This window comes from Aspergillus stella-maris (assembly GCF_047715825.1).
Source record: "Aspergillus stella-maris strain CBS 113639 unplaced genomic scaffold BDV14scaffold_9, whole genome shotgun sequence".
In the NCBI taxonomy this organism is placed as follows: domain Eukaryota; kingdom Fungi; phylum Ascomycota; class Eurotiomycetes; order Eurotiales; family Aspergillaceae; genus Aspergillus; species Aspergillus stella-maris.
In genome coordinates, this window is record NW_027396803.1 from 238921 (window position 1) to 265190 (window position 26270).

At 50.6% G+C, this 26270-nt stretch overlaps 11 protein-coding genes across 11 annotated transcripts; 5 read left to right on the forward strand and 6 right to left on the reverse strand.

Annotated features, from left to right (window-relative positions):
- The first annotated feature begins 1891 nt into the window (after positions 1-1891).
- On the forward strand, positions 1892-2802 carry BDV14DRAFT_152606 (uncharacterized protein). Its single transcript, XM_073766593.1, has 3 exons — positions 1892-2177; positions 2272-2551; positions 2612-2802. Exons 1-3 carry the CDS (start codon positions 1973-1975, stop codon positions 2739-2741), a joined length of 615 nt encoding a protein of 204 aa, XP_073631263.1. The 5' UTR covers positions 1892-1972; the 3' UTR covers positions 2742-2802.
- A 1780-nt stretch (positions 2803-4582) lies between these two features.
- Positions 4583-6226, reverse strand: BDV14DRAFT_187794 (glycosyl hydrolase family 43 protein; the record flags this gene model as incomplete). The annotated part of the gene is made up of 5 exons (XM_073770994.1): positions 4583-5257; positions 5326-5490; positions 5576-5966; positions 6029-6072; positions 6134-6226. The coding sequence occupies 5 exons, from the start codon at positions 6224-6226 to the stop codon at positions 4583-4585; spliced, it is 1368 nt and encodes a 455-aa protein (XP_073631264.1).
- A 579-nt stretch (positions 6227-6805) lies between these two features.
- Positions 6806-9875, reverse strand: BDV14DRAFT_152613 (phosphatidylinositol-3,5-bisphosphate 5-phosphatase). Its single transcript, XM_073766594.1, has one exon. The coding sequence runs from the start codon at positions 9850-9852 to the stop codon at positions 6817-6819; it is 3036 nt and encodes a 1011-aa protein (XP_073631265.1). The 5' UTR covers positions 9853-9875; the 3' UTR covers positions 6806-6816.
- A 186-nt stretch (positions 9876-10061) lies between these two features.
- BDV14DRAFT_212041 (alcohol dehydrogenase family protein) lies at positions 10062-11315 on the reverse strand (the record flags this gene model as incomplete). The annotated part of the gene is made up of 3 exons (XM_073776222.1): positions 10062-11073; positions 11128-11208; positions 11268-11315. The coding sequence occupies 3 exons, from the start codon at positions 11313-11315 to the stop codon at positions 10135-10137; spliced, it is 1068 nt and encodes a 355-aa protein (XP_073631266.1). The 3' UTR covers positions 10062-10134.
- Positions 11316-13250: 1935 nt separating this feature from the next.
- Positions 13251-14238, forward strand: BDV14DRAFT_197090 (N-acyl homoserine lactonase family protein; the record flags this gene model as incomplete). The annotated part of the gene is made up of 3 exons (XM_073772592.1): positions 13251-13813; positions 13860-14019; positions 14071-14238. 3 exons carry the CDS (start codon positions 13251-13253, stop codon positions 14236-14238), a joined length of 891 nt encoding a protein of 296 aa, XP_073631267.1.
- Positions 14239-14597: 359 nt separating this feature from the next.
- Positions 14598-15594, forward strand: BDV14DRAFT_167723 (putative short-chain dehydrogenases/reductase). Its single transcript, XM_073767733.1, has one exon. It carries the CDS (start codon positions 14626-14628, stop codon positions 15421-15423), a length of 798 nt encoding a protein of 265 aa, XP_073631268.1. The 5' UTR covers positions 14598-14625; the 3' UTR covers positions 15424-15594.
- Positions 15595-15665: 71 nt separating this feature from the next.
- BDV14DRAFT_167726 (acyl-CoA dehydrogenase family protein) lies at positions 15666-17311 on the reverse strand. The gene is made up of 4 exons (XM_073767734.1): positions 16759-17311; positions 16456-16683; positions 16319-16408; positions 15666-16268 (listed from the first exon to the last, which is right to left on the reverse strand). Exons 1-4 carry the CDS (start codon positions 17255-17257, stop codon positions 15766-15768), a joined length of 1320 nt encoding a protein of 439 aa, XP_073631269.1. The 5' UTR covers positions 17258-17311; the 3' UTR covers positions 15666-15765.
- Positions 17312-17508: 197 nt separating this feature from the next.
- Positions 17509-19235, reverse strand: BDV14DRAFT_152656 (kinase-like domain-containing protein). The gene is made up of 3 exons (XM_073766595.1): positions 18612-19235; positions 18071-18543; positions 17509-18003 (listed from the first exon to the last, which is right to left on the reverse strand). The coding sequence occupies exons 1-3, from the start codon at positions 18837-18839 to the stop codon at positions 17556-17558; spliced, it is 1149 nt and encodes a 382-aa protein (XP_073631270.1). The 5' UTR covers positions 18840-19235; the 3' UTR covers positions 17509-17555.
- An 875-nt stretch (positions 19236-20110) lies between these two features.
- BDV14DRAFT_167728 (uncharacterized protein) lies at positions 20111-21994 on the forward strand. Its single transcript, XM_073767735.1, has 2 exons — positions 20111-21176; positions 21239-21994. The coding sequence occupies exons 1-2, from the start codon at positions 20417-20419 to the stop codon at positions 21793-21795; spliced, it is 1317 nt and encodes a 438-aa protein (XP_073631271.1). The 5' UTR covers positions 20111-20416; the 3' UTR covers positions 21796-21994.
- A 1324-nt stretch (positions 21995-23318) lies between these two features.
- Positions 23319-25433, forward strand: BDV14DRAFT_197095 (Hsp70 family protein; the record flags this gene model as incomplete). Its single annotated transcript, XM_073772593.1, has 9 exons — positions 23319-23722; positions 23798-23879; positions 23930-23974; positions 24038-24107; positions 24164-24525; positions 24574-24683; positions 24733-24928; positions 24998-25139; positions 25222-25433. 9 exons carry the CDS (start codon positions 23319-23321, stop codon positions 25431-25433), a joined length of 1623 nt encoding a protein of 540 aa, XP_073631272.1.
- Positions 25434-25782: 349 nt separating this feature from the next.
- Positions 25783-26227, reverse strand: BDV14DRAFT_167732 (uncharacterized protein). Its single transcript, XM_073767736.1, has one exon. The coding sequence runs from the start codon at positions 26074-26076 to the stop codon at positions 25894-25896; it is 183 nt and encodes a 60-aa protein (XP_073631273.1). The 5' UTR covers positions 26077-26227; the 3' UTR covers positions 25783-25893.
- Positions 26228-26270: the final 43 nt, after the last annotated feature.

A 26270-nucleotide genomic window follows, 5' to 3' on the forward strand; every position in this document is an offset into this window, starting at 1 on the left:
TCCTTGGCTGCGCCTTCACAAAGAGTCCAGTGCGCCCACTGAATACAGGAAAGGCTGGTTTCGACTGAGGCTTTTGCACAGATGAGATTATGCCGAGCCCTTGAAACTCCGAGGCCAGGACATGGTCAGATATGATGTTGCGGCCGGATTCGACATCTTCTATCTCAACCCTGATCCACTTCCCATCGATCATGACTCCCTCCGAGCAGATCTGGTCGTGACCAAAGGACATGATGCTTGTGTATATGCCGCTCGCGGCTCTGTATAGCTTCATTCGATCCTTCGGGCTGGTTTTCTTGACGATGTTGGGGCTCATGGCTGAGATTGCTTGTTAGGGTGTATCGTGCTGCCGGCGTGTGGGGGTGGTTGGTGCTTTGTCCTGGTTTGCTGGAACGTTCTTTTTTCTCGATCCATTGCTCTAGGGGGACAGGGTTCTTGTGCTTGTAGGATGACTTATCGCCTTTGATCAGGTCTAGGAGGTAGTAGAGGCATTGTCGGACCGACAGTCTGGCGGATTCCTTAGAGGGTATGTCGTCTCGTTTTATTGGCCTCGATACCCTCAGGCCGGGATTCGAGTTGCCGTCCGGGTTCTGTATGAGGTCTTGGTAGACGAAGATTGTTTCGTCGTAGGTGGTTAGGAACCCATATTTGACCTCGTATACGTGCATTTATTGCGCAAGTTGGCCTAAAGGCGATTAAATTATATGTTAGCAATGGACTCGGCGAAAGGCCGGTTGCAAGAAAGAGCGAAAAAAAGCAATGTTCTCACCAAGGGCATGTCGAAGCTCGCGATCCTCACTCTTGTGAGCTTCCTACTTCTTATACCACGACCCCATGTCATGCTTCCAATGGGTTTTCCCCTCTTTGACCAAGATCATGAACGGTTGGCCGCCCACCTCTAGGGCTTTAACATTGTCACTGACACACCGAATTGCCACAAAGTCAGGCATGTTGTGCCTATTGGTCTTGTCGTCATTCGATGACTTTCCCTCAGCGCAAGAGTTGAAGTCACTGAAGCGAGACTTGATGTCATTGGCAACAGCAACGGCTGTAGCTGGTGACAGGCATTCTCGATGAATCGACCGCACACGGAGCCCTCTTCTCCACAGACGAATTGCTCCCAGTTTAGTGGAACCAGGTCGCCTTTGTTCCCGGCTGAGTCGCCTTCTAAAGCATCGGCGATAAATCTTGGCTGCTTGAACTCCTTACGCTCAAATAGGAACTTCGCCTATTCTTCGATCTGCCAGTCGCCGATGGGCCCGACGTCCCATTTGTCCGAATGGAGAGCAGACGAGGTCGTCCTATACCCTTTGCGTGTTAGAAGTGGTCTTAGTGGCTGGCTTAAGACTTCTTCGCCGGTAAGGACTTTTGACTGAACTGCCATGGTAGGCAGATTAGGAAGGGTTTTGGGGTCTGGATTTTGCAAGGACGGAATCCGTGAGATAGAAGAAATGGCTGATTCAAGTGTTGAGGACAGTGCGTGTTTAGAGGAAACAACTGGCTAGGCAAGCACTTGGAAAAACTCGAGATTAGGCAGGCTCGCACATTGTCTGGTAGCCTCTCTGCTATTCACTCTTCACATCACCTTGTTAAGGATTGTTAGAATTACACTGTATTACTCCTCTACTAGTGACTGGCCATTCTTTCCTACCACAACACTTATGGACATCACTAAACTCGCAGTCCGAGCTACAGTCTCTAGTATAATCTATGTCACTAAGACATTTGCTGTCCTGACATGGTGGTTGTTTTGTGGAAGTTGTTGTATAGATCAGTGAATGACAAGCAGATCACGCTATTTCCGATTGAGAATAGCACCAAGGCAACCACCGGCTCTCAGTAAACAAACCTTCGACTTCCTTCTTCTTGCTCTCAGACATCTCTTACCAGAGAATCCTCTGTCGTCTCTTATGACCACTAGCCGACTGTGTTTATCTCTTTGTTCGGAAGGGTCTCTTAGCAATGTGGTTCGATGATACATGGGAGGATCGTGACTTTCTCTGCCCCAACGGCACCAAATGGAATATTACGAGAAAGCTGTCAGAAAAGGAGATTCCGTCGGACCCTGAGTCATATCATCTTGATGGAAATACTTCAGAAGCGCAAGCAGTCTTTGAAGTCCAACAGATTCTCGGTTCATCTGTCGGGGAGACAGCCATCCTTAAAATTCAGCTGCAGTGAGTTAAACCTAAGCGTTCTAATCTTTCGCAGCGCGCTAACCATGGCAATTTTACTGAATTCCGGAGGGTTACGAGGACTACGTCTCACCAGATCCCACCGTTCGTTCCCGTTATGCCTCTGAGAAAGCGAGCTGTTGGACTGTACAAGAGTTTCAGACTTTAACTTGGCTTACTGAAGGAGGTTGTTCTGTAACTCCCCGCCTATTGTACACGTCAAACACCGCACAGGAAGGTGACGACATGCCTGTACCTGGTGGCTGGATAGTATGCTTTCTTATGGAGAGGGTACCTGGAGTTTGCTTGACAGAGTTTTGGCACTACGATCTGGCCCAAAGAAACAAGATCAGACAGGCATTTCTGACAAGCATGACGTACGTTATCTTACCGAACAAGCCGGCGTGACTATGAGTTGATCTTGACTATCTTGCTAGGGAACTGTGCAGCCACAATGTCTATCATTGGGACAATGGACCACAAAATCTGATATATGATGAGGATCAAGACAAATGGTTATTTTTGTCTTATTGGAATGAAATTTCTACTTTTGAGAGTCGATGTTAACGCTTTCTCAGCTAAATCATAGATTTCGAAGACAGTGATATTGATGATACCGCTGCCGAACCAATATTGACCTTGTTCGATGATGAGGACGTCGTCAAGGGCACCTGGAGAATCTGGGGACTGGAAGAATTGGACCCCAAGCATCAAGGGTTCGCGGAGTCTCTAAACCAGGTGACGCAGGAAGATGACCTGGTTCAGCAAGTGGCTGCCAACATGAGCAAGATCCAAGGCGGCTCTCTGACGGCAGTCTGCTGATGTAAATGATACCCTAGGAGGATTTGGCGTTCTGGGAACTGGAGTTTCGAGCCTTGGAGATAAGGTAGCGCATCATGGTGCACTTGTTGGAGTACTAGGGTTTGGTATTGTTTTGCTGGTTCTGAAATGAAACTTCTCTATATCCACTACATTTTTGGACCTCTGTGTAAATCGTCCTAGAAGTAGCATTGCCCTTGGAAAATAACTCATCGCAAAATAGGCAAGATGTCTTGCCTGAGAGGCCATGTAATTTATAACATTAAATCCCTGAAGGTAATCATGGCCTGTGTCGTGACATCTTAAACGCACTGAACTACCTTCTCAGAACTAAATAGCACCTGGAAGATCAACCTCCGCCATTATCCCACTTCTCAGTCACCACGAATATCATGGTACCACGAAGCAAAGAACAGCCAAGGGCAAACAAGGGTAATGTCGGAGGCTTGATCATGGTCTTTGTTGTCTACTTCCGAGGTGCCTTTCAACTCTAACACAAGCCATTCAATTGACAGGAAGCAGGCCTGCCCCCCTTGACTCCCGCAATGATCTCACATATATGGGATCTATTCTCGTCGCTACACTTAGGGAGGACAAGAGAGGAGAAAGGTAAGTACCTGGACCCAACGGCCGAGCTACGAAATTCATTCTCCCTACCACAATGCCGAGCCTACAACGAGGCGACATTTAGCTGATAATTGCCTACCAGTACAGAATGTCGCAAAGTTACCCTCTTCCTAGATTCTACATTTGGACAGAGTGTCGCTGGTATTCTAGTCGCAGTCCACGAAATTCGAGATTTGTACCATGCCCGAGTCTGATAACCGATGACCGACGATCAACAAACAACCACGAGTATATACCAGTTCTAAGACGCCTAGTTAACGAGCATTACTGCATAGTCTACAAGAATAAGTTGAGTGAGATCTAGCCTAGTCTGATCTTTCGGCTGAAGAAGTTGGATGCTCGGGTTAGATGAAAGCATACCCTTTTTAAGTGGACAGACGAGCTCATACAAACGCGATACTTACGCATTTGTTATAGATACTACTAATCGCCAAAGAACATCATTATTGAGCTGGTAAAGGGAGCTTGCTTGGCCTACTCAGTCGATGCACATCAAACTCCGTATCATACGGACTTATCTCCGATAGGCACCGCAACCACACAGAGGGAAGGTGCGATCAAGTGCCGACAAGAACAGATGAGAAAGGAGCGATGACCCTACAGCTTAGGAAGGAACGAACCGGAGGACAGGACTCCGGAGGAAGGAACGAGGTGAGGTAGGTGCGACGGGTGATGGGATAGATCAAGAAAGGAAAGGGCGCTTTTACGCTCGAGGCAGGTATATTGAGACACCTAGGTTAGTTCTATAGCCCTATTACACACTTACTGAGAAAAAAGAGATGTCGTGCTAACTTGGCCGTATATTTCTCTATTTATGCTTGGTAACGAGAGAAAGAATCAACTGAATGTGGTTTGCTCTACCAGTGGCCACTAGCAGTCTTGAGAAATCAAACAGTCTGGTTCGTCTCCCTGACGGTAGAAAGATTGTTCACACCATCGAAAATCATCGAATTAATGGCATCTCACGCGGGAACGACCAGCTCATCAACATCAGGCCCCCACAATCCATCCCCAACCCCCGAAACCTGAACCGTATTGACTCCCTCAACCAAGGAAACATGCACGGCACTACTCCCTGTAGAACCAGAAAGACTATTCGTCGAAATAAACGCAATAGTCTGCGCCTCTCCCCCGTTAATCGAAACAGACGCATACCGCGGATCAGAGTCACCGTTTAGATACTTGATATCGAGCGTGACCCGGTCTGAGGCAGTGGCGGCGTCGACGTCAATCTCGAAGACGACAGCCCCGTCTTCGTCGCCGCCGATATAGCCTGCTGCTGTACCGCCGCTGCATTGGGAGCACTCAATTGTAACGGCGCCGCCGGAGAGAGTTGCATCTTCGCCTTCGTAGGTTGAAGTATCGCCGCGCTCAGCCCATGTTCCGGATGCGACGTCGACAGTCCATGCATCGTACCATGAGAGACTGACGTCTGTCCCGTCAATCTCGAGCGGGAGCCAAATGTATGTACTTGCTGCAAGATTGCTTGACACCCATCTGTCACCAAGGTATACGGCCTGATCGGTGCCAAGGGGCAGAACGTAGTTGACTTGGCTAGAGTAGGTATTTGTTCCGACAGGCGCAAACCCAGTCCAATTCGTCCAGGGCCCAGAGAGAGACGTTGAAGTTGAGTAGACCTGCAAGTTTCATTAGCGACGTTTCGTTGTCTTCGAGGAAAGGGGGGACGCAGAGCAGTGACACGTACATTGTCATTCGGATTCCACCCTGTCAAATGCGACCCGAAAATAAAATAGTTCTCCTCCCGTTTAACCAACGCAGGAGACTCAGCGAAATATTCCCACCCAAACGTAACCTCCTCAACATCAAGATAATCATCCGTAAGCCTGATAATACGAGTACCGTACTCGCGCTGCAGTGTATCCAGATCCTCGTCAGCACGCACTCTCCCAGAACTAGAACTAGAGCCAGACACCAAAAGCCAGAAAAACACTCACATCCTCAGACAACAAATACCCAGTCCCATCCCCATCCTTAAACAATCCAATATCCCGACTCTGAAACCCCAACGGCCGAAAACTCTCCCTATAAACATAATCCCCACAAACACTTTCCCCAACCGCAACGCCCGTCCTCGCATCCGCATACCCCGTATCATCAATATGCATCCACATAACATACTCCCCCGACGCCTCATTGAAAATAACCTTCGGCCTCTCAACGATGCGGTTTGGACCGAGGTCGTCGCCTTCAACATCAGTGACGGTGAGAAGAGCATTGACGAATGTCCATTCGATGAGGTTTGTCGAGGAGTAGCAGTTTATGGCGCGGAAGAGCGTGCCGTTTGTTTTGTCTTCGCCTATTAGGTAGTATGTACCGTTTTCTTCACTGGACATGGAAATGCGTTAGTTGGGGAGGTTTTAGGGGTAGGGTTGTTGAAGGGGACGGACATGAGGCCTGCGCCGTGGGCTTGGATGTGGTCTCCTGTGTTTGTCTAAAGGAGCGCAGTCAGTGATTTACAAATATACAGTAGTTAGGAGTGAGAGTGGGCTTACGGCCGTCCATGTCGCGCCGGGGATGATATCGAGAGCGGCGTTTGCGTAGGCCGCCGTGAGGAAAAGATATAGGACACTTTGGATTGATTTCATGGTGTCTACCATTATGATTGACGATTGAAACTAACAGTTCAGAGGACAAAGATTGAGATTTAAGTTCCAGCCTTCAGCGCAGCTTGGGCATATTTGTATAGACGACCCCTCTATCCCACCAGAGCCCACCGGGGAAGTCGGAGCCGGTTTAGGTTCAAGACCTGCAGAAATTAAACGAGCGGGGACGGGATGGTCTGAGCCTTGACACTGGTTTTAGTGGCATTGGTATTTGCCCCTGGCGTTCTGCATAGTGCTGGGCGGCTAAATATGACGATAGCTATATCGAAGTGACATGTAGACGGCATCTAGTACGGCCTTGGCCATTTGGGTTCAGAACGGCAAAATGGCGACGTTGTCATTATTCTACCGAGTAGCTTATGGGAGCGCTTAGAGTCAACGTGCATGGAGCGCCGCGGCCAGCTCAAGGTCCGGATAGATTGACCTCGAAGCAATCGACGTCACAGACGAGTGCGGGGAAACGGCCAAGCTCCGTGGTGCTGTCCGGTCATGGTCTCTTGACAGGGGTCTCCTTCAGGACCCGCTGCAATTCGGGTGATCTCCCGGGATAAACTCCGTGCGGGATGCGAGAATCAAGCGCCAAGCTTATCCTCGGCCCTCTGCTTGAATAGACTCTTGCCCCTAAGCCACTGCTTGTACCGCTTATACCTCTTTTTGTCATGGTCTTCTTTCGTGACCGTCAGTCCTTCCTCCGAGACGTTCAAGAACTCAGCGTAGTCCGCTAAGTTTTCTTCTGCGTTTGCGCCGAGGGTATATTCCTCGACGTTGCATTTGTTGACAAATTCGAGAAGGTCTAGGTTTGACTCGTGTTCTCGTATTGATGCCGCTGTTAGCTCATCCTCCGAGGTGACGACCAGCGGTACTTTCAAAGGATGGTTAATGTATCGCTCGTACTCTTCCGCTTCTGTAGCAGTAACGGATGGATTGAGTGAGTCGGTGACAAGTTGATCGAGGGTCCATTGTGCTATTTGTGCTTTGCTCGGAGTTGTGAGTGATGATTCCATGGAGGGGTGACTAGAGCTAGGCCCACCCCCAAGGATGGGAAGAGGTTTCATTATTCCGTGTGGTTTATCGGCGGCATGCGGCTGGTGAGGGTGGAAGGGGCCACCAGGCGACAGAGGTTCGGGCTCTTGAATCTTCACGCTGCGATGGGGCCGATCACGGTTTATGTTTTCGTGGGATATGCGCGGAACAAAGGGGCTGAGGTTGTAGTCGTCCATAGACGTTGGTCTAAATGGCAGGTAGCGCATCGTGGAGTTCATCTTGTACGAGAAGATCTTGGAAAATGAGGAAACTGCCAGTGGGCGGTAGTATTCGAACCAGTAATCGTCATATCGAGACAAGGCCTCCTTCGGCGGAGCCGGGGGAACTGGCAATTCTCGTTCTTTCAAGTTTTCGTCCGTAAACCACTTGATGTAGTTCGGCTTCTTTTTGTTTGCCCAGAATCTAGGATCTGCGTGATGCAGGTAGTAGTCGGTCGACAAATCCCAAAGCATGGGCTGGCCTTGTGAGAAGATGTAGTTCCCTAGGAACAGATTGTACGCCTCTTGGCGCTGTGCATCGAGGAAGGAGTTGTTGTAGTATCTCTTGAAGCTCTCGACCATGTCGCGGGAGTGACTACTCCACTGGTTGATCTTGCGGTAAGTGGCCATGGTATTGACAAGATGTGAGCCTCCATACTGAATAGCAATGTTATCTCCATGATCGTGCCACATATCGGTAAAAAGGTTAACAACGTCTGAGTCGTAGTCGACGGTGGTTCCCTCGATGATGCCTAGAGCATGGAGTTGGTAGCCTAGCGCGCGCTTTCCAATCACAAACTGCGCGGCGTTCGTCCGATCGAGACAATCGATGCAATTCGTTCTTGCGATTCCATTCTGCACCTGCAATCCTGACTCTTTATCATGTCCGTTCTGAAAGAAGCCTGTCTTTGGAATGATTTCGCCTGCGATATCTTCCAATGTCTCAATGACATCTTGATCCCTGCTCTTGGCTGCTCGGCTCATATCCCATGGCTTGTAGATGAGTTTCTTGTCTTCAGGCAGAAACTGATTAAGGTATTCGACGGCATTTGTATACTCCTTGAGAAGCTTGGACTCTCGCGGTGTCCGTTCGCGAGACTTGATGAGGTTGAGAATGTAGATCGGAGCACCGTACCTGGCGAACAGATTATCGAAGTGCAGGGCGGCAGCAGAGTAGAAAGGGTCGACAAGATTCAGTTGAATGTCTGGTTTTGGGCTAACACCAGAGTTCTCTTGGGTCCAGTAAAGAGGGATACTTCCACGATGCTGTACGTAGGATGTGTATAGAGGATTTGCGTAGAGGTCAGGGCCTGCCGAGTGAAACGAGGTCGTGGTCATCTCGGAAACAATCTGCTCAGTTTCGACGTCATTTGCGACATATCCGAGATCATTCGCACCTCTTTTCAAAAAACGTGCACCGGCAAAGAATCGGGAGCGTCGAGCAATGATGGTAATGTACACGAGACGACCATAGACTGACATTTTGGCCTGCTCGACATAGCCGTGAATGATAGGTAGGCACCATTGATATGGGTTCTTCAAGTTCACTATTGCGGGCGCGAGGAGATGATGGTTCCAAATGAACATCGTGTTAAAATCCTGACGAAGATCCCTCGGCTGCCCGTCCTCATGCACCTTGCGTTCTCGAGTGATGTTGTGTTGCAGGCTGTGGGTGACATCGTACGAGTAACTGAAGTAGAAAGCTCTGGTGAGGTCAAGGTTGTGGAGGATCGTAATGTATCTTGCTTCCCCAGGATTCTTTTCAGGTTTGAACCGTGTGGAACCTGAAGACGTCGTGAGCGAGATGAGCTCAGTCCCGTCAATCTTGTAGACATAATGTCCTCCAAGCATAGCGACCTGACTACGCTTGGTGACAAGAAGCATATAATATGCCCCAGTAAACCGTACGAATCCGATAATAGCCCACGCACTGCACTTGAGCTTCAGCCCCCCAGAGCTCTTGTTCCCATCATCAATAGCATCAAGCAACTGACTCATCTGTCGCTTCGTATAGACGATATCGTCCTCAATAATACTTAGGTCCTCCGTCTCGGACGTCCTGTCGATCTTCAAGATCCGGAATCGGGTGTCGGATAGATCCATCCCAACCATATAAAACCGCGTAGCCGTCTCGTAAAGCGAGAACTTGTGCATTCGATACGTGCCATCCTCACCTCCCGTATCCAAATACACCTGCCGCTGCTTCTGGGCGGAAGTAGGCCGAGAGTCACGCTCAAAAGAGGTCGCTATCCGCGGTTCCTCATCTTCCTCATCACCTAGCCCTTCACCGATAGAAGGCCGATCGGGCGGCGTAGTGAATGCACCGGGTCCAAAGGGTGAGAGGGGTGACCGTTTCAAGCCATCTTCATCAATAAGAGGGTTGGAGGTGCCGTCGGCTTGATCCTCTGATGTCCTATGGCTTGACGAAGAGGTAAACAGTGGCTCTGGAACTGTAGGTGGTTCTGGAGCTGATCTTAATGACCCACTGTCGCCGAGTGAAGCGGTTCTGGAGGAGCGTCCTGCAACGGAGGCCATGCTCCTAGCCTCAGCCTCAGCTGGGCCGGAGGATTCATCGAAGCTCTGCATTGCTCATGTTTATGCTGTGTTGGGCTGCAGGTCAGAAGCTCCAAGGCGATGATGTCGGTGGAGAGTCATGTGATGCGGGGAGAGCTACAGAGAGCTTATGTAATTAATGAATGAGTCTTGGCACTATCAGGCATGAAAAACATCTTAAGGCAGCAACAATATCCAGCCCAACAACAACGCTTCAGCTCTCACGCCAGTCCCATCCCAACCCTCACTCCCTCAGATGCTGCTCGTCCGATGAACGGAATGACGCCGAATAAATACTTACATCAATGCGTGCAGCTAAGTGTCAATTTTGAACACAACCTTGTTCGTCCGCCTCGCTTCAAAGTCCTCGTACGCCTGCGGCGCATTCTCCAAGGGCATAGTAATGCCACCTAAGAACGCCAACTTCGGATGCAGCACCTGGAACACGGCAAGCGCTTCATCAAATACACTTCTAACAGGACACCTTCCAAACGCCATCGTGATGTTCTTCCCATAACACATCAGTCCGTTCAGCGGAATTTCCTCGGTATGCACACCAATCGAACTAATCTGTCCCCAGGGCCGAATCATATCAAACCCTAGCATGAAGGCGTCCGCGTGGCCAACAACCTCCATCACGACATCTGCGCCGCGACCACCAGAGGCCGCCTTGATCTTTGCCACCGGGTTGTCGTTTAGGTTTATCGGGATGGCGCCGAGCTTCTTTGCTTCCTCTAGTCGCTCGGGGATCGAGTCGATTGCATAGACTGTTTTCACCATCATTAGAGCTGACGCGATCGTGCAGAGTCCCACGGGACCACATCCGATCACTACAGTAGTATACTCTTCCTGGTCGCGCGGTGGTAGGTCCTTCAGGAACCGTGCCGCAGCGAAGTATCCCGTCGGGAAAATATCAGCCATAAGCACGAGGAGCTCCTCTGGTACACCCTTCGGCTTGCGGACAAATGTCGTCTGCGCGAGTGGTACACGGACATACTCGGCCTGCCCGCCATCAATCGTATTCGCCGGCGCAGAGTTACCAAATAGCTCGCCCTTTGCGCAGCGACTTGCCTGGCCACGAACGCAGAAGTAGCATTCCTGGCAAGCTGTGTAGAAGGGGACGACAACTTGTTCGCCCAGCGCGAACTCAGTGACAGCTGCTCCCTTTTCGACAATTGTGCCGACGAACTCGTGTCCGCAAATAAAGCCCGTTGGGCACTTTAGGTGGCCGCGATAGAAGTGCAGATCAGAGCCCTGGCCAGGGTCAGAAAAGTGTAGGTAGTCTTGGCTGTAAATAGGATTTCTCACGCAAAGGGCCGTAGATGAGACCTTCAGGATCGCATCCGTCGGATCGCGGATTTTAGGCGTCGGTCTGTCCTCGACTTCAACCTGCAAGTGGTGTCAGTATCATCATATGAGAATTGACCGAAGGAGTCGGACCAACCCACCTGATAAGGGCCCTTGAAGACCACAGCACGCATAGTAGCGGGCGGCATGATGACAAGGAGTTTCCACCAGGAGCAAAGTATTATTAAGACTAAGAGGCTGAGGCGCCCTGAGATACGACATAAGAAAGTGGAAAGAACGCGAGAAATATATCACCTAACCATCAATCTCGTCCAACCGACAATTTGGACAAATGCCGTACCGAGGCCCCAAGATCTCTCCGCACCCAAACATCAACCCGGACAATTAGTATGGTACCACCGATCCAACACTCCAGAGCGGGGGACCCCATAATCCCGGTCGCCGAAAGTCGGCTATATGCGTGGTACTTATTCACACTGCATGACCTACATAGGTACATATGTAACATGCTATGCCCAGGTTATGCGTCCCATTCGGGATTGACGAGGCGACTGGTCTGCGGGGGTGGCTTGCTCCACACCTCTACCCTCCCCGCAGCATCTGCATTAGGGCCAGCATCACATTCCTGGAAATACAGCTGCATGTACTTTGCAGTGTGCACTGCGTCTTGCATGTCGGGCTGATATACATGCAGGCTGCAGCTCATGCAGTAGCCAGCATTGCATACTGCAGTCTGTGCGTCTACACGTGGATGTGATGAATGTGCGTCGTGCAGCTGGATATGCAAGAAGACATGTTATACAGATCCTGAAACACAAAATTTAAAAGAAAGAAAAAAAAATTGCAGTCTGCAAGCTGCGACGCTACACGTGGATGTTGCAAACATGCAGCGTCTGCATCGTGCAGCAAGATCAGCATCAAAAATCAAACTGCATGTTGCAGCTGGATACGCGAGTCAAAAGTACCATACAGCAAGGATTGCAGGTGCAGTATGCGCGTCATACACGCTGGTCTCATGGAAATGCAGCTCGATATGTTATGCAGCGTACGTATCATGGCGGGCCTACCTGAAATGCAGTAGCTTCATGCGCGTTTAAGTGCACCGCAACAGTAACAGCCTTGAAGCCCCCAGGAACCAGCTACACGTTGGGTGTCAACGCCGTCATGATGAACCTGCCGTGCAGATAACACATCAGTTCACTTTTTGTCGCACCTTCTCCTGGGAGCGTGAGTGCGCGGAACGGAACAACTGGGAAACCCTCCTTTCGCGTCCCGGAAGAGTCGCTGCTCACGCCTGGTTGTGCTGTAGATTTTCGCGCAGCATGCTGGCCCATCGAGTAGGGTACTGGAATATTCCTGGCGTTCACGACTTCAATTTGAATGCGGCGTCAGTGGCGGTGGTATTCGATTTTCGGGACGAGGGGATTGTCTCGGGAGCCGTATAGTTGCCGACGTCGAGCGCGGTGCCGGCGAACACGCAGGCACACGGTAATGAATCGCCTCGGCGGGGAGACTCTCTGTATACGAGGTAAGTGAGACGCCCCATCGTGAAGGGGCTTCTGGAACCCCCTTATATACCCAGGGGCTGCGGAGTGACAGAGGAAGGTGGGATCTTCCAAATGCGACAGCAGAACGGTTAGACGGATAGATGCGGCCATTATGTATATAAAGTAAATCCCCACGCTCCTTTGCGTCCTCTCGGTAAACCTGATTAGCCTGCGCATTGTTCTCCTGTGGTGTTGACGTACATGCATGTTGCTGCATGGTTCTCCGCATAACCCCAACTATCATGCATACTGTCTCCAACAACACACATTCTCCCCACAGTCCCAACATCTGACCTGACACATCGTGCGCTTAATTCTAACCGATTTCATTGGCCTATGCATGTGAAAGCCTCACTTTTACGACTCGGTGCATTAGACTCTGCGAAGGCAGAATGCCGAGTACGAAGTACGCGGAGCCCTGGAACAGCGAAGCCTGACATCACTTAAACCCCAACCTGGGTCGGACAACCACTCCCCTTCAGGCCATGGCCACATTTGAGTTCACATCTCGCCGAAATATTAACTCGGAAATATAAACTTGACTGCGTCTGTATACGCTCGTCAATCCCATCAAGAATGTCGACGCCCGCCATGCAAGCCCAACTCGCCCGCGGCGCAGTCCCGAACGCCATATCCAACGTCTGCCCCCAAGGAACAAAGTTCCACGTCCTCGAAGTTGGCTGGCTAGAATGCGATGAAGGGTACGTCACGCGCGGCGGAAATGGTAGCAATAAGTCGACTGAGGGCGAAAGTTTCGTGAACAAGCGCCGCCAGATGCCCGTGTATTGCATTCTCGTCGACCATCCCCACGAGGGACTTATTCTATGGGAGACTGGTTGCGGCAAGGACTATCCCAAGGTTTGGGGCCCGGTTATTGCAGATATCTTTGCCCGAGTGCGGTATGATCCGCAGCATGAGCTCAGGGCTGCAATTGCGGCGACTGGAAATCGCATTGAGGATGTGAAGAAGATTATCATCGGACATTTGCATCTTGATCATGCTGGTGGACTAGACGAGTTTATGCAGCGGAAGGACGTTGAAATCTGGGTGCATGAGCGTGAGCTCACGGGGGCTTTCTGGTCCGCGGCGACGGGGGCCGATCCTGGTGTTTATCTTCCGCATTATTTGGACGTGAGACTGTATGAAAATACCCGACCACAATATGTGACGATGCTGACATGAAAGAAATTGGAAAACCTTCAACGATCAAGCATTCGATTTCTGCCAGGGGATTACCCTGCACCATCTGCCAGGTCATACGGATGGGCTCATTGGGATGCAAATCAACATGCCTGAAACGGGGACATACTTCTTTATCAGCGACCACTGCCATGTCATAGAGAACGTAAGTACCTCTCTGCGCTGGCTTCATGTGTACAGATCACTAATGTTGCAGTGGATCGACGGTATTCCCCAAGGCTGGCTAGCTCGCGACCACCCTGCGTGGTTCAGAAGCACCCAGCGCTTGAAGCAGTTGGAGCGGATCACAAAGGGCCAGGTAATTCCAGGACACGACGAGAAGACGTTCCTTGAGCTGCAGAAACAAGCTAAGGTGTTTACCTGATGAGCATCTACTTTCGCGCGCCGTTCGAGTTTGTTGTCGTTCGCTCCAAGCATCGATCCATAAGGACTCGTAATCGTAGGTAGTGTTACCGGTAGACATAACTTCCTAGTAGGACGTGAACCTTGCTTAGTAAACCAGTATAGCCTCTTTTTGTACCTATGACTCAAGCTTTTAACTCCCTGTATTCAAGTGCATGGTGGACACTCGGGATCGCCGGATCGGAATTCAGGCTTTCGAGTTCCAACCCCATTCCGTAAATTCCATCATGACCGGGATGCCGAATCCCGAACAATGGACCCGTAGTTAAGGTACTATAAGTATCGCCCTTCCCCTACCGCAGTCACATTAGCAACTCAGATCCTCGAACAACTTCACATATTGCGAATAATGTCCCTCCTCTCCTTCTCCTGCGCCCTTGTCACAGGCGGCGGCGGTGGTCTCGGCAAGGCAATCGCCGCATACCTACTCAGCAAAGGCAAGAAAGTCATCATTGCGGGTCGAACCGAAAGCAACCTACGCGCGACAGCAGAGGAGATTGGTGCGACGGACTATTTTGTCCTCGATACCGGAGTTGTCGACAGAATTCCCGATTTTATTGCCAAAATCACAGCGAAGTATCCGGATCTCGACTGCCTGGTTAACAATGCAGGCGTGCAGCGGCCTCTTTCTGTGCTGAATGATGAACCCTCTGAATTCCTAGCCAAGGCCGATCAAGAAATCGACATTAATGTTCGTGGCCCAATGCATTTGACGTTGGGGCTGCTCAAGCATTTCAAGAGCAAGCCAAATGGCGCCGTTGTGATGAACGTCTCGTCGATTTTAGCCTTCGTGCCCCTCTCCGTTATAAACCCTGTGTACAATGGCACAAAAGCCTGGCTTCATTTCTGGTCAATGACACTTCGGACTCAGCTTGCGCACGGAGGATACGAGAAGATCAAGGTTGTTGAGATCGCGCCTCCCTCTGTAGGAACAGACCTGCATCGAGATCGCGAAGATCCGGATGACAACAAGAAGCATAAGAACCCGAATGCTTTGACAGTGGACGAGTTCATGGAATCTGTCTCGGATGGCTTGGAAAACGGGGATACGATTATTGCGCCGGGAATGAGCAAGGAGTTTGTTGATCTGTGGTATAAGGATTTCGGGGAGGCGTATGAGCGGTGGACCGGGGTCAGAAATAAATAAACATTAGAAACGTGCCAACACCAGAAAGGCGAACTGTACAGGAGGTGATGATCAATTAGTACATTCATTCCCGAGGCCTCAAGTCAGATAGGACTTGCTAGTCGAAGAAGAAGGAAAAGAAGAAGAAGCATATTTTTTTGGGACGGCCTGAGTTGTTTGACTCTTGTGGACAGCTGCATTCACTGAAAGGTCCACAAAAACTGCTGTGAATGGCAACGTCTGTGACATTCACATTTAGACAACTCCGCCTACCTACGGTCCAGGCAACACATACAAAAAAGGGTCAGTACTTCTTTTATCATAGACCTTACTAACTGCCAGAATGAAAAACATTGGAACAGATTACAGATTTGACTTCCTCTCCAGCGCCGCCCTCCGACTCCGCAAAGCCTTCGTCTCCTCCTGCAACGCCAACCCCATCATAATCTCCTCACTCCCACCCCCAACAACATGCACCCTCGCATCCCGACTAATCTGTTCAATCCTCGCCCCCTGCCCAGCCTTATTGTACCCCGCCCCACCCAGAATCTGCTGCGCCTCACGAACGCTCTTCTCCAGCGCCCTGGTCGACATGACCTTCAGGAGAGCAGTCATCCCGCCAATCCGCACATCGTCAACAGGCCGATCCTTCGTCTTTTCAATGATATTAACCAGCTGCTCCATAAATGCGTATGCCGGTTCGATCATGAGCCCGAACTTGAAGATCTTCGCTTGGATAGCTTGTTTCTGGATTAGCGGGGACCCGAACGTTTCGCGCTTTATGGCGTAGTTGAAGGCATCTTCGGCGCAGACGCGGGCGAGGCGGAGTGAGGCGGCTGCTAGGGAGAGGCGTTCGGGGTTGAAGTCTTCCTCGTTAGTTCCTCGTACCAGAGAAAGTTAGTGGGTGTGGACATACTAGACATGATAAGTGGGAAACCCTTATTTTCTTCGCCGAGAAGGTTTTTGATTGGGACGTGGACGTCGTCGAATTCGATGAATGTTGAGCCTGTCTTTATCAGTCTTCCGCCCCATGCAACAGGTTTGGAAACATACCACTCGCATTAACACCTGAATTATGCATCCTCCTCCGCGTAACGCCCTTCGCCGCCAGCGGAATAACAAGCAGACTGATCCCGCCCCTCCCCGGCCCACCAGTCCTCACAGCAGCAGTGCAAAAGTCCGCCCAGATGCCATTCGTAATCCACTTCTTCGACCCGTTGACAACATAATGATCCCCTTGACGTTTGGCGGTAGTCTGAATATTCGCGACATCGGATCCAGCTGCGCAAGTTAGCAAACGCACACCAATCGACCCCAGTGGATAGAAGGATAGGGTAAAAGGGAAGAGAAACAAACCATCCGGCTCCGTAATCCCCAAACAAAACCTCACATCCCCCCTCGCAACCCCCGGCAACCACCGTTTCCTCTGTTCCTCAGTCCCAAACCTCGCGACGGGAGGACACCCAATCCCATTCCCACCACCAAGTCCCCAAATAACACCCACAAACCCCAACCTCGTAAACTCATCGCTAACAATAAGCGAGCACCACGTATCCCACTCCTCCCTCCTCACACCACCAGGGAGACTCACACCGCCTGCATCCTCGAGACTCGTGAGCGGGTGCACGATTGTATACCCGTTTTCTGCGTGAGTCTTGTAAACCTGGACCGGGATTTCGCCGCGTTCTTCCCAATCTTGTGCGTATGGTGCGATGTGCGTTTCTATGTATGAGCGGACGTGCGAGCGGAGGTGGTGGTGTGTTGCTGTGTAGTAGGGGTTTGGGATGTCGAGTTGGGGGAGGAGGGGTTCGGCGTAGGGGGCTGTGGGGAAGGATTTGAGGAGGGGGTTGGGCATTTTGAGGTGTCCTTGGATTGTGTATGGGGAGAAGAGATATGGTATTAAGTTGAGATGTAAGAGTGCTCAGTTTGGAGAGTTGAAGAGGCTAGATTACCGTTCTTCAATGATATTGCAGGTGGAGCTGAATGTCGATCATTGCGAATGCGGGGAGCTTGCCTGCCAGGGACTGCCGAGGACCGCGGTTGTTGTGCTACGAACTAGTGGAATATCTATCTACGAAGTACCTGAATGATCTACTTACAATCGCTCGCTCTATATAAAGGATAGGTAAACGACCATGTGTCAAATAGACTTCTCACCAACACGCGTCGAGTAGACATCCCAAAAACGTCCCCTCCACACTCGCTCTATCACCCTTGCACCCCATAACAATCAGCCTCTCCCCGAACCTCACAAGCTCCTCAACTTGATCCTTTGTATGCCCCGGTGGTGCATAAGCATGCGCGTAGAAGAAGTTCTCGCCGACTTGCGCGACAGTCTTGTAAACTTCTTCGCTGAGACGAGGATAAGCAGATATGAAGCCATTCAAGAAGAATTGGGACCGCGATGTCGCTTTGGCTTCTTCGGGTTCTGTGAAGTGAATTTGCATGTACAGATCGCTGAGAATGTTGGCGACGTCGCGCGTGAAGGAGGCGTAACAGGATATCTCCCAGTCGATTATAGCAAGGCAGTAGCCTGGTGATGGGGCGTTGGTGTTCTCGGCGGCAGCCGTGGTCTCGGAAGAGCAGTCTCGTAGGAGAATGCTATTCACGGAGCTTCCGTCAGCTTCTCAATTTTCCACAACAAGTGCTATGTAAGAGTAAAACATACTTTCTCGTTGAAAAGTCACCATGAATCATGATGTCGCTTCCACTAGGGGCTGGGAATAGGATCTCCCTCGCGTATCTCAGCACCTTGTCATTCTCGCACTGCTGCTCGAATTTGCGCATCTTTGCAACTGCAAGGTCTTTTCCAAGTGACTCGGTGTTGCTTTTGACGATGTCGGCCAGCTCGACGTGTCCTTCAATACCGTCACGCGACCAGCTGTGGAATCTCGCCAGCCAGATTGCGACGGCCTCGCCCAATACCGAGACGTTCTTGTTGTTCTCATTTCCGTGGTGGGATTGACTTTGCGTCGTGAGCCATTGATGTAGTGTCGACTCGTGCGGGTAGTCCTGAACGATCTGGGTGTTGTCTTGCGGGACGTAGTGATACACCCACGGACACTGGACGGCGACTCCGTTGTGGTTGACTTGCGCGACTGGCGTATGTTGGACTGTTTTCAGGAGTGCTTGTTCCGTACGCTGGGTGGTTGAAGAAAGTCCATGGTCAGCAGTCATTCTTCGCCCACGATCAAGTGGGACGGACGTACGCATCTCGTCGTCGACAACTCGACTTCCGGAAGCTTAGCGCATCTCTCCTCACCATGCTTGATGATAACGCTATCGGTTCCATCTTCCAGAGGCTGTGAAAGCCTTCCTCGATATGTCGAGTTAGCCAGTCCGCCGCTTAGCTCTGTCGCGGAAGAGCAAGCGTACGGGGTTTGGCGGGTGGACTGGACGATACCGCTGTCGTCAGATGTGATTTCGGTGCCTTTCATTGTTACAGTCGTAGAGTTGAGAAACTTGAGGGTTTGTTGCAAGCTCCTGGTGATTTATCTTCGTTCTCGTGTGGCGGCCATGTCCGTTATGTCATTTCGACGAACCTTTGCACCCCAAGGGCAGGATGAGTTGTAGATCATGGGCTGGGGGACGTTGACTCAGTTAGATTTGAGGTTTGGCTTGGGCACAGTGGGTCTGGAGGAAAAGAGATCTCGGGTAGAGGGAAGAAGTAATAATGATCTGCGATTGACATCGTCATAATGGTGGAAGAGCATTTGTTCCTGGCTCTGCAACTGCCTTCAGCTTAGGACTAGGGGACTTGCCTGGAAGCAGATTTGTTGGTGTTTTTTGCAACACAAACAAGCAAATGTCGCTTAAATCTTATTTGAAATCTGCGTCACGGTCTCCTCACAGCACCAGCCAGCACATGGAATCTCATGTCGCCCTCGGTCTGAATGAGAACAGAGCGTAAGATAAGCTGCAGCTTCCTGTCACTACCACTTTCGTGTCCGATGCCGGGCGGGGTGCTATGCAGGCGCGGGATGTCTTCTTACGAAAAGGATCTGCGCCTCGATCGATCGCGCTTCAAGCGAGAAACGAGATGATGCTGTTGAATGTACGTTTGTATCAGAGCTGAGCCTTGGTATGATTGTATGCACTTTGTCGAATTCGTGCTGAGCTCAAGTATCACACCGCCCATGCTTGGCTGTCTGTCTAGCAAACATCTGACACATTATCCAGAGCGACGCAAAGACGTCAAGAGGGGAGTAAGCAAGAGTGGGCCTACAGTCCATGAGCACCAAAAGTACCCGCCAGAACTACTGCAACGTTGAGAATTTTGAACCTCGAATCAAAGGAAGCCTTGCGCAGTTAAATGATCGACAATTGTTTGCAATGTGTGCGCGAAACCCGCTCGGTCTCCTCTCTCTTCGACAAGTCTCGCTGGCACCTGGATGTCTCAAGGGAAGCTGCATGGCTTTGCTAGCATGGCAATTCTTGCTGGTCGGTCGCATTCCCTACTTTTGAACACTTCGTTTCCTCATTTGACTTCAAAGGATTGAGCCCGGCAGCGGTTTGATTCGAGATCCGCAACCACGGGTGCCCAAAGTTGCACAAAGGCCGCCAGCATTCAGGCAGACTAGTCATGAATTCAAGAAAGCTGAAAGGACCTGCAGTGTTGCCATTCCTTTGTTTCACGCGAATGCGCCCTACTGCCAAATTTATCCGCGGGTGTCATAAAGCATTGGTCGAGACCATCCCACAATGTCGAGCAACAAACCTCATGTATGCAGGCTCGCAACACATTGATTGCTACCGACATGTTTGTTAGTATCAATTCATTTTCATTACCACCGCCTTTCTTGGTCATCATCGTGCTACCCGTCTAGCTCCTCATACGATTCCGATATGCCCAAATCCAGCAAGCTCCGTCATGCGTCGAGCACGAAGGTCACTATCAGCTCCCCCCTGATCTCTTCCAAAGCAAGTTTCACTGATTGTTACAACTTTCTAGCAACTGCGTGAAGATCCAAGACACTCTACAAAACGCCAATCCGAGCGCGGCAGCGAGATCAAGATGGAACAGAGCAAGAAGACCAGCTCCTCGAGGCAGACGCGCTCCTCGAAGCAAGCCGCCGCTTCGAAGCCACCGCAAGGGAAACCCCCGACATCACAAGAGCCTGAACATTCGCCATCCGACTTAACGGAATCCGACAAAACTCGCCTCATTCACGAGCTCTCCGTTCGGCTTAGCAGATCGATTGCGGATCATGATCGGGTCCTTGAGCGCCTTTCTATCCGCGACATCGACGACAAGGATCGCGAAATACAAGACCTGTCTACGGAGCTTCAGAATTTGAAAGCTGAATATGAAGCTGTATTCCAGGCGTACCGATCTTCTTATAACATGAGCAAGTTCTTCATCAGTTTTCCTGCCCCCTTCCTGAGATCTAATGGTAGCACTTGGGGCCCTGAGCTTGAAGCAACGTGCCGAGAAGCAAATCAAATTGCCCTTCTCTACGGTATAACAAGCACGAACGACATGGACGCATTCTCAGACGATGATAAAAAAAATGTAATTGCCAGTCTTGAAGGTTATCTAGTCCAGGAGGACTATAGTCAGATCATCCCACGTCTTCCCAAGGCAGCGTGCGTTAACGCTCCTGAGGTGTTTCTTACGATGTTCATCGTCAAGGACATGGTCAGCAAGTTTTACACCAATCCGTTCTGGTACGTGGGACCAGACCCCGCAGAAGCAATGAAGAATGATCGAGCAAAGGAAGACCAGGAGAGGTTTGCCGAGCACCTCTACTCAATTAGTCAGCGATTTGAGAAAGGTATGCACCGTTGGCCCCTTACCTACTTAAACTTCTTGCTTAACGGAATTGACATTTTGTAGCCAATCCCGAGCTTTACGAGCACTGGCGAGTCACGACCTGCCGGCTTGCAAACGTGTACGATGTAAAGTCCCGAGGACAAGACTATGAATTCGGAGAGTTAACCGCACATTACCGCGAGAAGCTCATTCGCTGCATGGTCTCTGACATTCTTAACACCAAGACCTGTCAGCTGCTGCTTAAGGAACCTAGGAAGATCCAGCCTGGGGACCATGTCTACGAGGAGCTTTTAAAGCTCTACAACCGTGCCGCACAAAACGCCATCCACATGTCTTTCTGGGAGGTCGAACCGGAGATCTACTTACTCGATCGCCTGAGCCCAACATTCCACCACCGCTCAGATCGCGCTCAGGTGGCAGTGCAGCATTTTCTCTCCAAAACAAATCCTCTGTTGGACGGCAAGCCAGTACTGGGCCTGACTGCTCCCGCTCTGCACGTACGCGCCGTTCCTCGCGGGTACCCTGCCCTCGACAAGGTGATCGGTATCGATGATTGGAAACTCAAGGCCCATGTTCTAGTAGACGTTACGGAACGCCTTGACGCCGAACAGGTGGAATGAAAAAAATGCTTCTTCCTTAGCTTCAGGAGTTCACTAGGGCTCTCTACAGCAAATTCCTATTTCGGTTTTTCTTACAGCACTCGCTAGGTTACCTAGGTAATCCACTTCCGCGCTCTACTACAGATTGACTATAACCTGTGAGATTTTGCTGCTTTTACACGCACAATGAGAGCGCCCAGTAACCACGAGATTGAATGACACTCTTTTTATCTGTATGTCGATCGCCGTAGGGGTGCGGAGACTTTGTCCATCCGGTATCGCTCACCAAGGTCACAATACTCCCAGGTGCTTGAATTGGAGCTTCACGTGCGATTTGGGAAGTTGTTGCTTTAAACCCACTCTAGATGTAACAACATTATGCGTCTCAACCTCACGTAGGCAAAATCGGTGATCTATTTTCCCGACGCCGAGAACTATGCAGCACTCTGGATCAGGAACAGCGATCGGTCCGGCTGATCATCATGGTGAGAGAATACTTTCGGATTGGCTTCAGGCTGGATGCAAATGCTCTCATCCATCATCGGCCTGTCCAACTTTTAGGCTAACTGAATTCAAACATCATTCAAACATCAGCCGTGTAACCCTGCGGTTCTGAGTTCTTGTAATCCCCAAAGCGCTGGTGTTATGTGAGCTAACCCCTCGCTTCCAGTCGTGATGCTGACTGCAGCTGGCCTGGCTGTGGTCTGTCTATACTCTTTCTTTGAATTGAAAGCAGATTGCACTCCCCTGGGAACCCTAGCTTGCAGGTGACAAGTTTTGCATTCAGCCTGGCTTGACTTCAACTCGATACGTCTATTGCTTCGAGAAGTGCATGTGCATGTGCATTTGCAGGAAGCCTATTGGCACTGGCGCCCCCAGCCAACCAAGGCCCAATTCGCCTTTCCTTCGAGGAGCAGGCCGATTGCTGACAACCAACGAGTGCAGCTTGCTCCAAGGCTGTCAGAGAAGATGTCCTGAGTGCATGCAAACAATCCATCTTGCTTGCGTGTTGAGGATGGAGCTTGGTGATTGCTGCTTAAGAATAGCATGTCTCGTTACACGCTCATTCAACCAAATTCGTCCGCCAACATTATCCAAGCCCTGAGCCATGCATATCTCAACTTCCTTTTTGGTTTAGATCCTTATAGTGAGGGTGACTGATTAGTGCATTCTCAAGCATCTCGTAGAGGCTAGCTTGGCAGTAGATCGGGCAGGTGAGCGGTTGTAGTCCGCTAATACTCGTCAAGCGTTGCCGTTAACTTGCTGATTAGCGATATAAACCCCCCTCGCTGTCTCTTGTTTAGTGCCTGTCATCATCGTTTTATCATCTTCATCGTCTTTTCGTCTTCTTGTCAGCCTTTTACCATTCTGAGAATCACCATCTCTTGCACGTCATCCTCACCATCAGTCATGCAGCAGACCCGACCCCCCACCACGGTTGTCGTCGCCGTAGACTTCGGCACTGTTTTTACCAGTCAGTTGCCGGTCTAGCCCTTACCGAGGCTCATGGCGCCTCTTTCGCTCCTAGCTTACTAGTTTTGTCGATGGCAGAGGTCGCTTACCGGTCCAGGGGAGTCCCTGCGAACTCTCCGATTAATTTCATCAACGGCTGGCCATCGGGGCACTATGAACAATGCGTCCCATCCAGAATTTCCTACGTCCAACAGGCTTGGACTTTGGCCCATACCTATGGTTTCGCCATTCCCGCAGGCCAGAAGGCTTCGGCATGGCTGAAGCTACGGTTGGATGGCTCGGAGACGCTGACTGATCACGAAGGGGACACTCGGATGGATGAGGATATACGCGGCATCTTCAATCTTCCGCCTTGCAAAAGTCCTGCTGGCGCCATTAGCGATTTTCTAGCCCACGTTTACGGTCAGATTTGCAAGGAGATACCTGAAAAACTGGACAGGGATCTGGAAAGCCTGATTCTGGAATTTTGGGTGACGTACCCCGTCATATGATCAGACACTACGAGAGACATCCTGCGGGGCGCCTTTGCAAATGCTGGCTTTGGCGCCAGAGGGCATGATTCACTACATGTTCTCACAGAGGGCGAGGCCGCGGCGCAAGCGGTCATCAACGATCTGTGGAGAGACCTCAAAGTGAATAGTTACCTGCTGTCCATCGTACATCCAAGGCTAACGCTATATAGTGCAAGGATGCTCTCCTTGTTTGTGACTGCGGAGGGGGTACGGTGGTATGCATTGTCCTCAGTGTTCGGGTTCTAATCATCGGCTTAGAGACTAACCGCGAGATATAGGACATGGCGTCCTACTATGTCGCGGAGGTCAAAGGCCGTCGATACTTCAAGCCCATTTGCTCAGAACGAGGTTTGTAATTCGCCAGAATTGCCAATCTAATTCGTCTGCTCACTGACCCTCTCCAGGTGCAAAGTGCGGCTCGGCGGCCATTGATGCCAAGTTCATTTCTTTTTTGAATAAGAAGCTTGGAGACGGTTTCGTCAATTATCCGACTGTGCACAAAGGTCCGGGCAGCTGGCTCTTGGACGAGTTCGAGGATCTCAAGCATAACTTTGACGCGCGAAAGGATGAGTACAAGTTCCGAATAGATGGGAGTCTCCAGCTGCCAGGGTTGGACCACTATGAGCCCGATACAGGCATCCTTACATTGTCGAAAGACGAACTGTGCGACAATGTGTTTAATCCAGTGTTCGACAAGATCATGGACCTGATCATTTCGCAGATCAACGAGGCCATCAGGCGAGCAAAAGAGGGGAATGCGATCACGGTAATCAATGCATCTCCTAGTTGCTGCCAGAGACTAACCGGTGTATAGAGACTGGTCATGGTCGGGGGTCTTAGCAGCTCGGTCTATCTGCAGAAACGGATACGGAACAGCTCGTTGGTAAAACAAGGACTTTTACGCGTCCTTTTCATGGCGGACCCGTAAGCGACATATTCCTGCGGTGCTATTTCGGTGCTTACTGTTTTCTAGACAACTCGCCGTTGCTTCCGGCGCCGCCCTCCGCGGTTTGGATGGTATTTTCGAATATACGTCTAAGTTCCCTGAAAGCTACGGCTTTATGGTCAACCGTCATGTTGTAGAAGGTGACGACAAAAGCCCTTCCAGACAGGACAGGGCTTCTGGCGAGGGGCCGATTAGGAAGGTCATATGCTGGGCCATCCGTCAGGTATTCTACTCCCCAGTCTACTCATCAGGATGCAAGGAGCACTGAACTCATCACCTTATTCTCATACAGGGTGAACAATATCTCTCCAATTATTGCTATGCTCAGGAGGCATTCTTCGAGCACCACCATCGGGCACACAAGGTCCACACGATCCCAATTTACCGCACCACTCTCGAATCCCTCCCTACCCATATCCCTGATGGATCCTCAGGTGTGTATAAATTACCGTCTTTTCCTTCTCCCCCTCATCAACCGGTTAGTATGGTAACTGACTAATTGGCCACCCTGTCCAGATCTTCACACTGCAGGCTACCTTCGCGTGGACTTTTCGACCGTGCCAATCAAGAACTTCCCTGAATTCGGACATGGCCCAGACAAGGGGTACATGCTTCGCTGTGTTGTGGAGCTCAAGGTAAAGCCGATGTCTGATACGCTGACAATTACTGCGAGATACAACGAGACTGAGATTGGTGAGATGACCGTGCACGCTCCTACGCCGTTTTAATCAGCGCGATCTGCGGCAGTGGTGGGCATGCCAGATCCGGCATAATTCCGCCTGTCCTCGCGCCGTCTGGTCCCCTTCCGTCTCGATTTCTTTGCCGCCCTGGAGCCCTTCTTTTCCTCTCCCGCGACTGTCTCCATCAGAGCCCCTTAAGGCATCCAACCACCGAGCCACAATCCGAGAGTAGATATTGACCAGAGCTCAGTTGATTGGAGTTTGAGGCCAAGGTCTGGGTTCAGATTTCGGTGGTCTTTGCGTTTTATGTCTTTTCATAGGTAGTACAATGAAGTAGTTTGCCCTCACACTTCTCTGTTCTTTCTTTCTTCTGTCTTATCGTGGTTGCCCTCCTCCGCCCTCTCCTTCCCTCTTCCTATTCCTATAAACCATCCTTCGTCACATAGCATTAGTACTTAGTACCAAACAACAACCTCGCCCGAACCCTCCTCGACTCACCGCATCTCTACTAGTGATAGACCGCAGTATCCCTCAAAACCAGTAGCATAATACCTTCAAGTGCCACTAAATTCAACAAACCCCACCATACGCAGCCCGGCGAACCCGGACAACTCAACATAGGTAAGAATAGGTATGGTCCTCGCGCTCTGATTGGCTTCCAACAAAGAGGGACTGTGACATAACTTACCATATGAGGTGGTGGTGGCCAGTACGCTATTCCTATTTGGGCTACCTATTCATAACCTGAGGCTTTCAAATAACGGAGGGGACGGAACAAGTAACCCCGTGGCACAGCGGAGGCAAGGTCTGGAGCACTAGCTAGATGTCCCGCTGTTTCCGGCTGATGCGTTGAAGAGATGTTACCTATACAATGATATCCCGCCG

Coding starts and splice junctions, on each gene's coding strand:
- BDV14DRAFT_152606 (XM_073766593.1), top strand. CDS start 1,973: ATGATACATGGGAGGATCGTGACTTTCTCTGCCCCAACGGCACCAAAT. Junction 2,178..2,271: donor ATCCTTAAAATTCAGCTGCA/GTGAGTTAAACC, acceptor ACGTCTCACCAG/ATCCCACCGTTCGTTCCCGT. Junction 2,552..2,611: donor GCATTTCTGACAAGCATGAC/GTACGTTATCTT, acceptor CTATCTTGCTAG/GGAACTGTGCAGCCACAATG.
- BDV14DRAFT_152613 (XM_073766594.1), bottom strand. CDS start 9,852: ATGCAGAGCTTCGATGAATCCTCCGGCCCAGCTGAGGCTGAGGCTAGG.
- BDV14DRAFT_167723 (XM_073767733.1), top strand. CDS start 14,626: ATGTCCCTCCTCTCCTTCTCCTGCGCCCTTGTCACAGGCGGCGGCGGT.
- BDV14DRAFT_167726 (XM_073767734.1), bottom strand. CDS start 17,257: ATGCCCAACCCCCTCCTCAAATCCTTCCCCACAGCCCCCTACGCCGAA. Junction 16,684..16,758: donor GGGGATTACGGAGCCGGATG/GTTTGTTTCTCT, acceptor TAACTTGCGCAG/CTGGATCCGATGTCGCGAAT. Junction 16,269..16,318: donor TTTCCCACTTATCATGTCTA/GTATGTCCACAC, acceptor CTAACGAGGAAG/ACTTCAACCCCGAACGCCTC.
- BDV14DRAFT_152656 (XM_073766595.1), bottom strand. CDS start 18,839: ATGAAAGGCACCGAAATCACATCTGACGACAGCGGTATCGTCCAGTCC. Junction 18,544..18,611: donor AGTTGTCGACGACGAGATGC/GTACGTCCGTCC, acceptor TCAACCACCCAG/CGTACGGAACAAGCACTCCT. Junction 18,004..18,070: donor GGTGACTTTTCAACGAGAAA/GTATGTTTTACT, acceptor CTCCGTGAATAG/CATTCTCCTACGAGACTGCT.
- BDV14DRAFT_167728 (XM_073767735.1), top strand. CDS start 20,417: ATGGAACAGAGCAAGAAGACCAGCTCCTCGAGGCAGACGCGCTCCTCG. Junction 21,177..21,238: donor TAGTCAGCGATTTGAGAAAG/GTATGCACCGTT, acceptor GACATTTTGTAG/CCAATCCCGAGCTTTACGAG.
- BDV14DRAFT_167732 (XM_073767736.1), bottom strand. CDS start 26,076: ATGGTAAGTTATGTCACAGTCCCTCTTTGTTGGAAGCCAATCAGAGCG.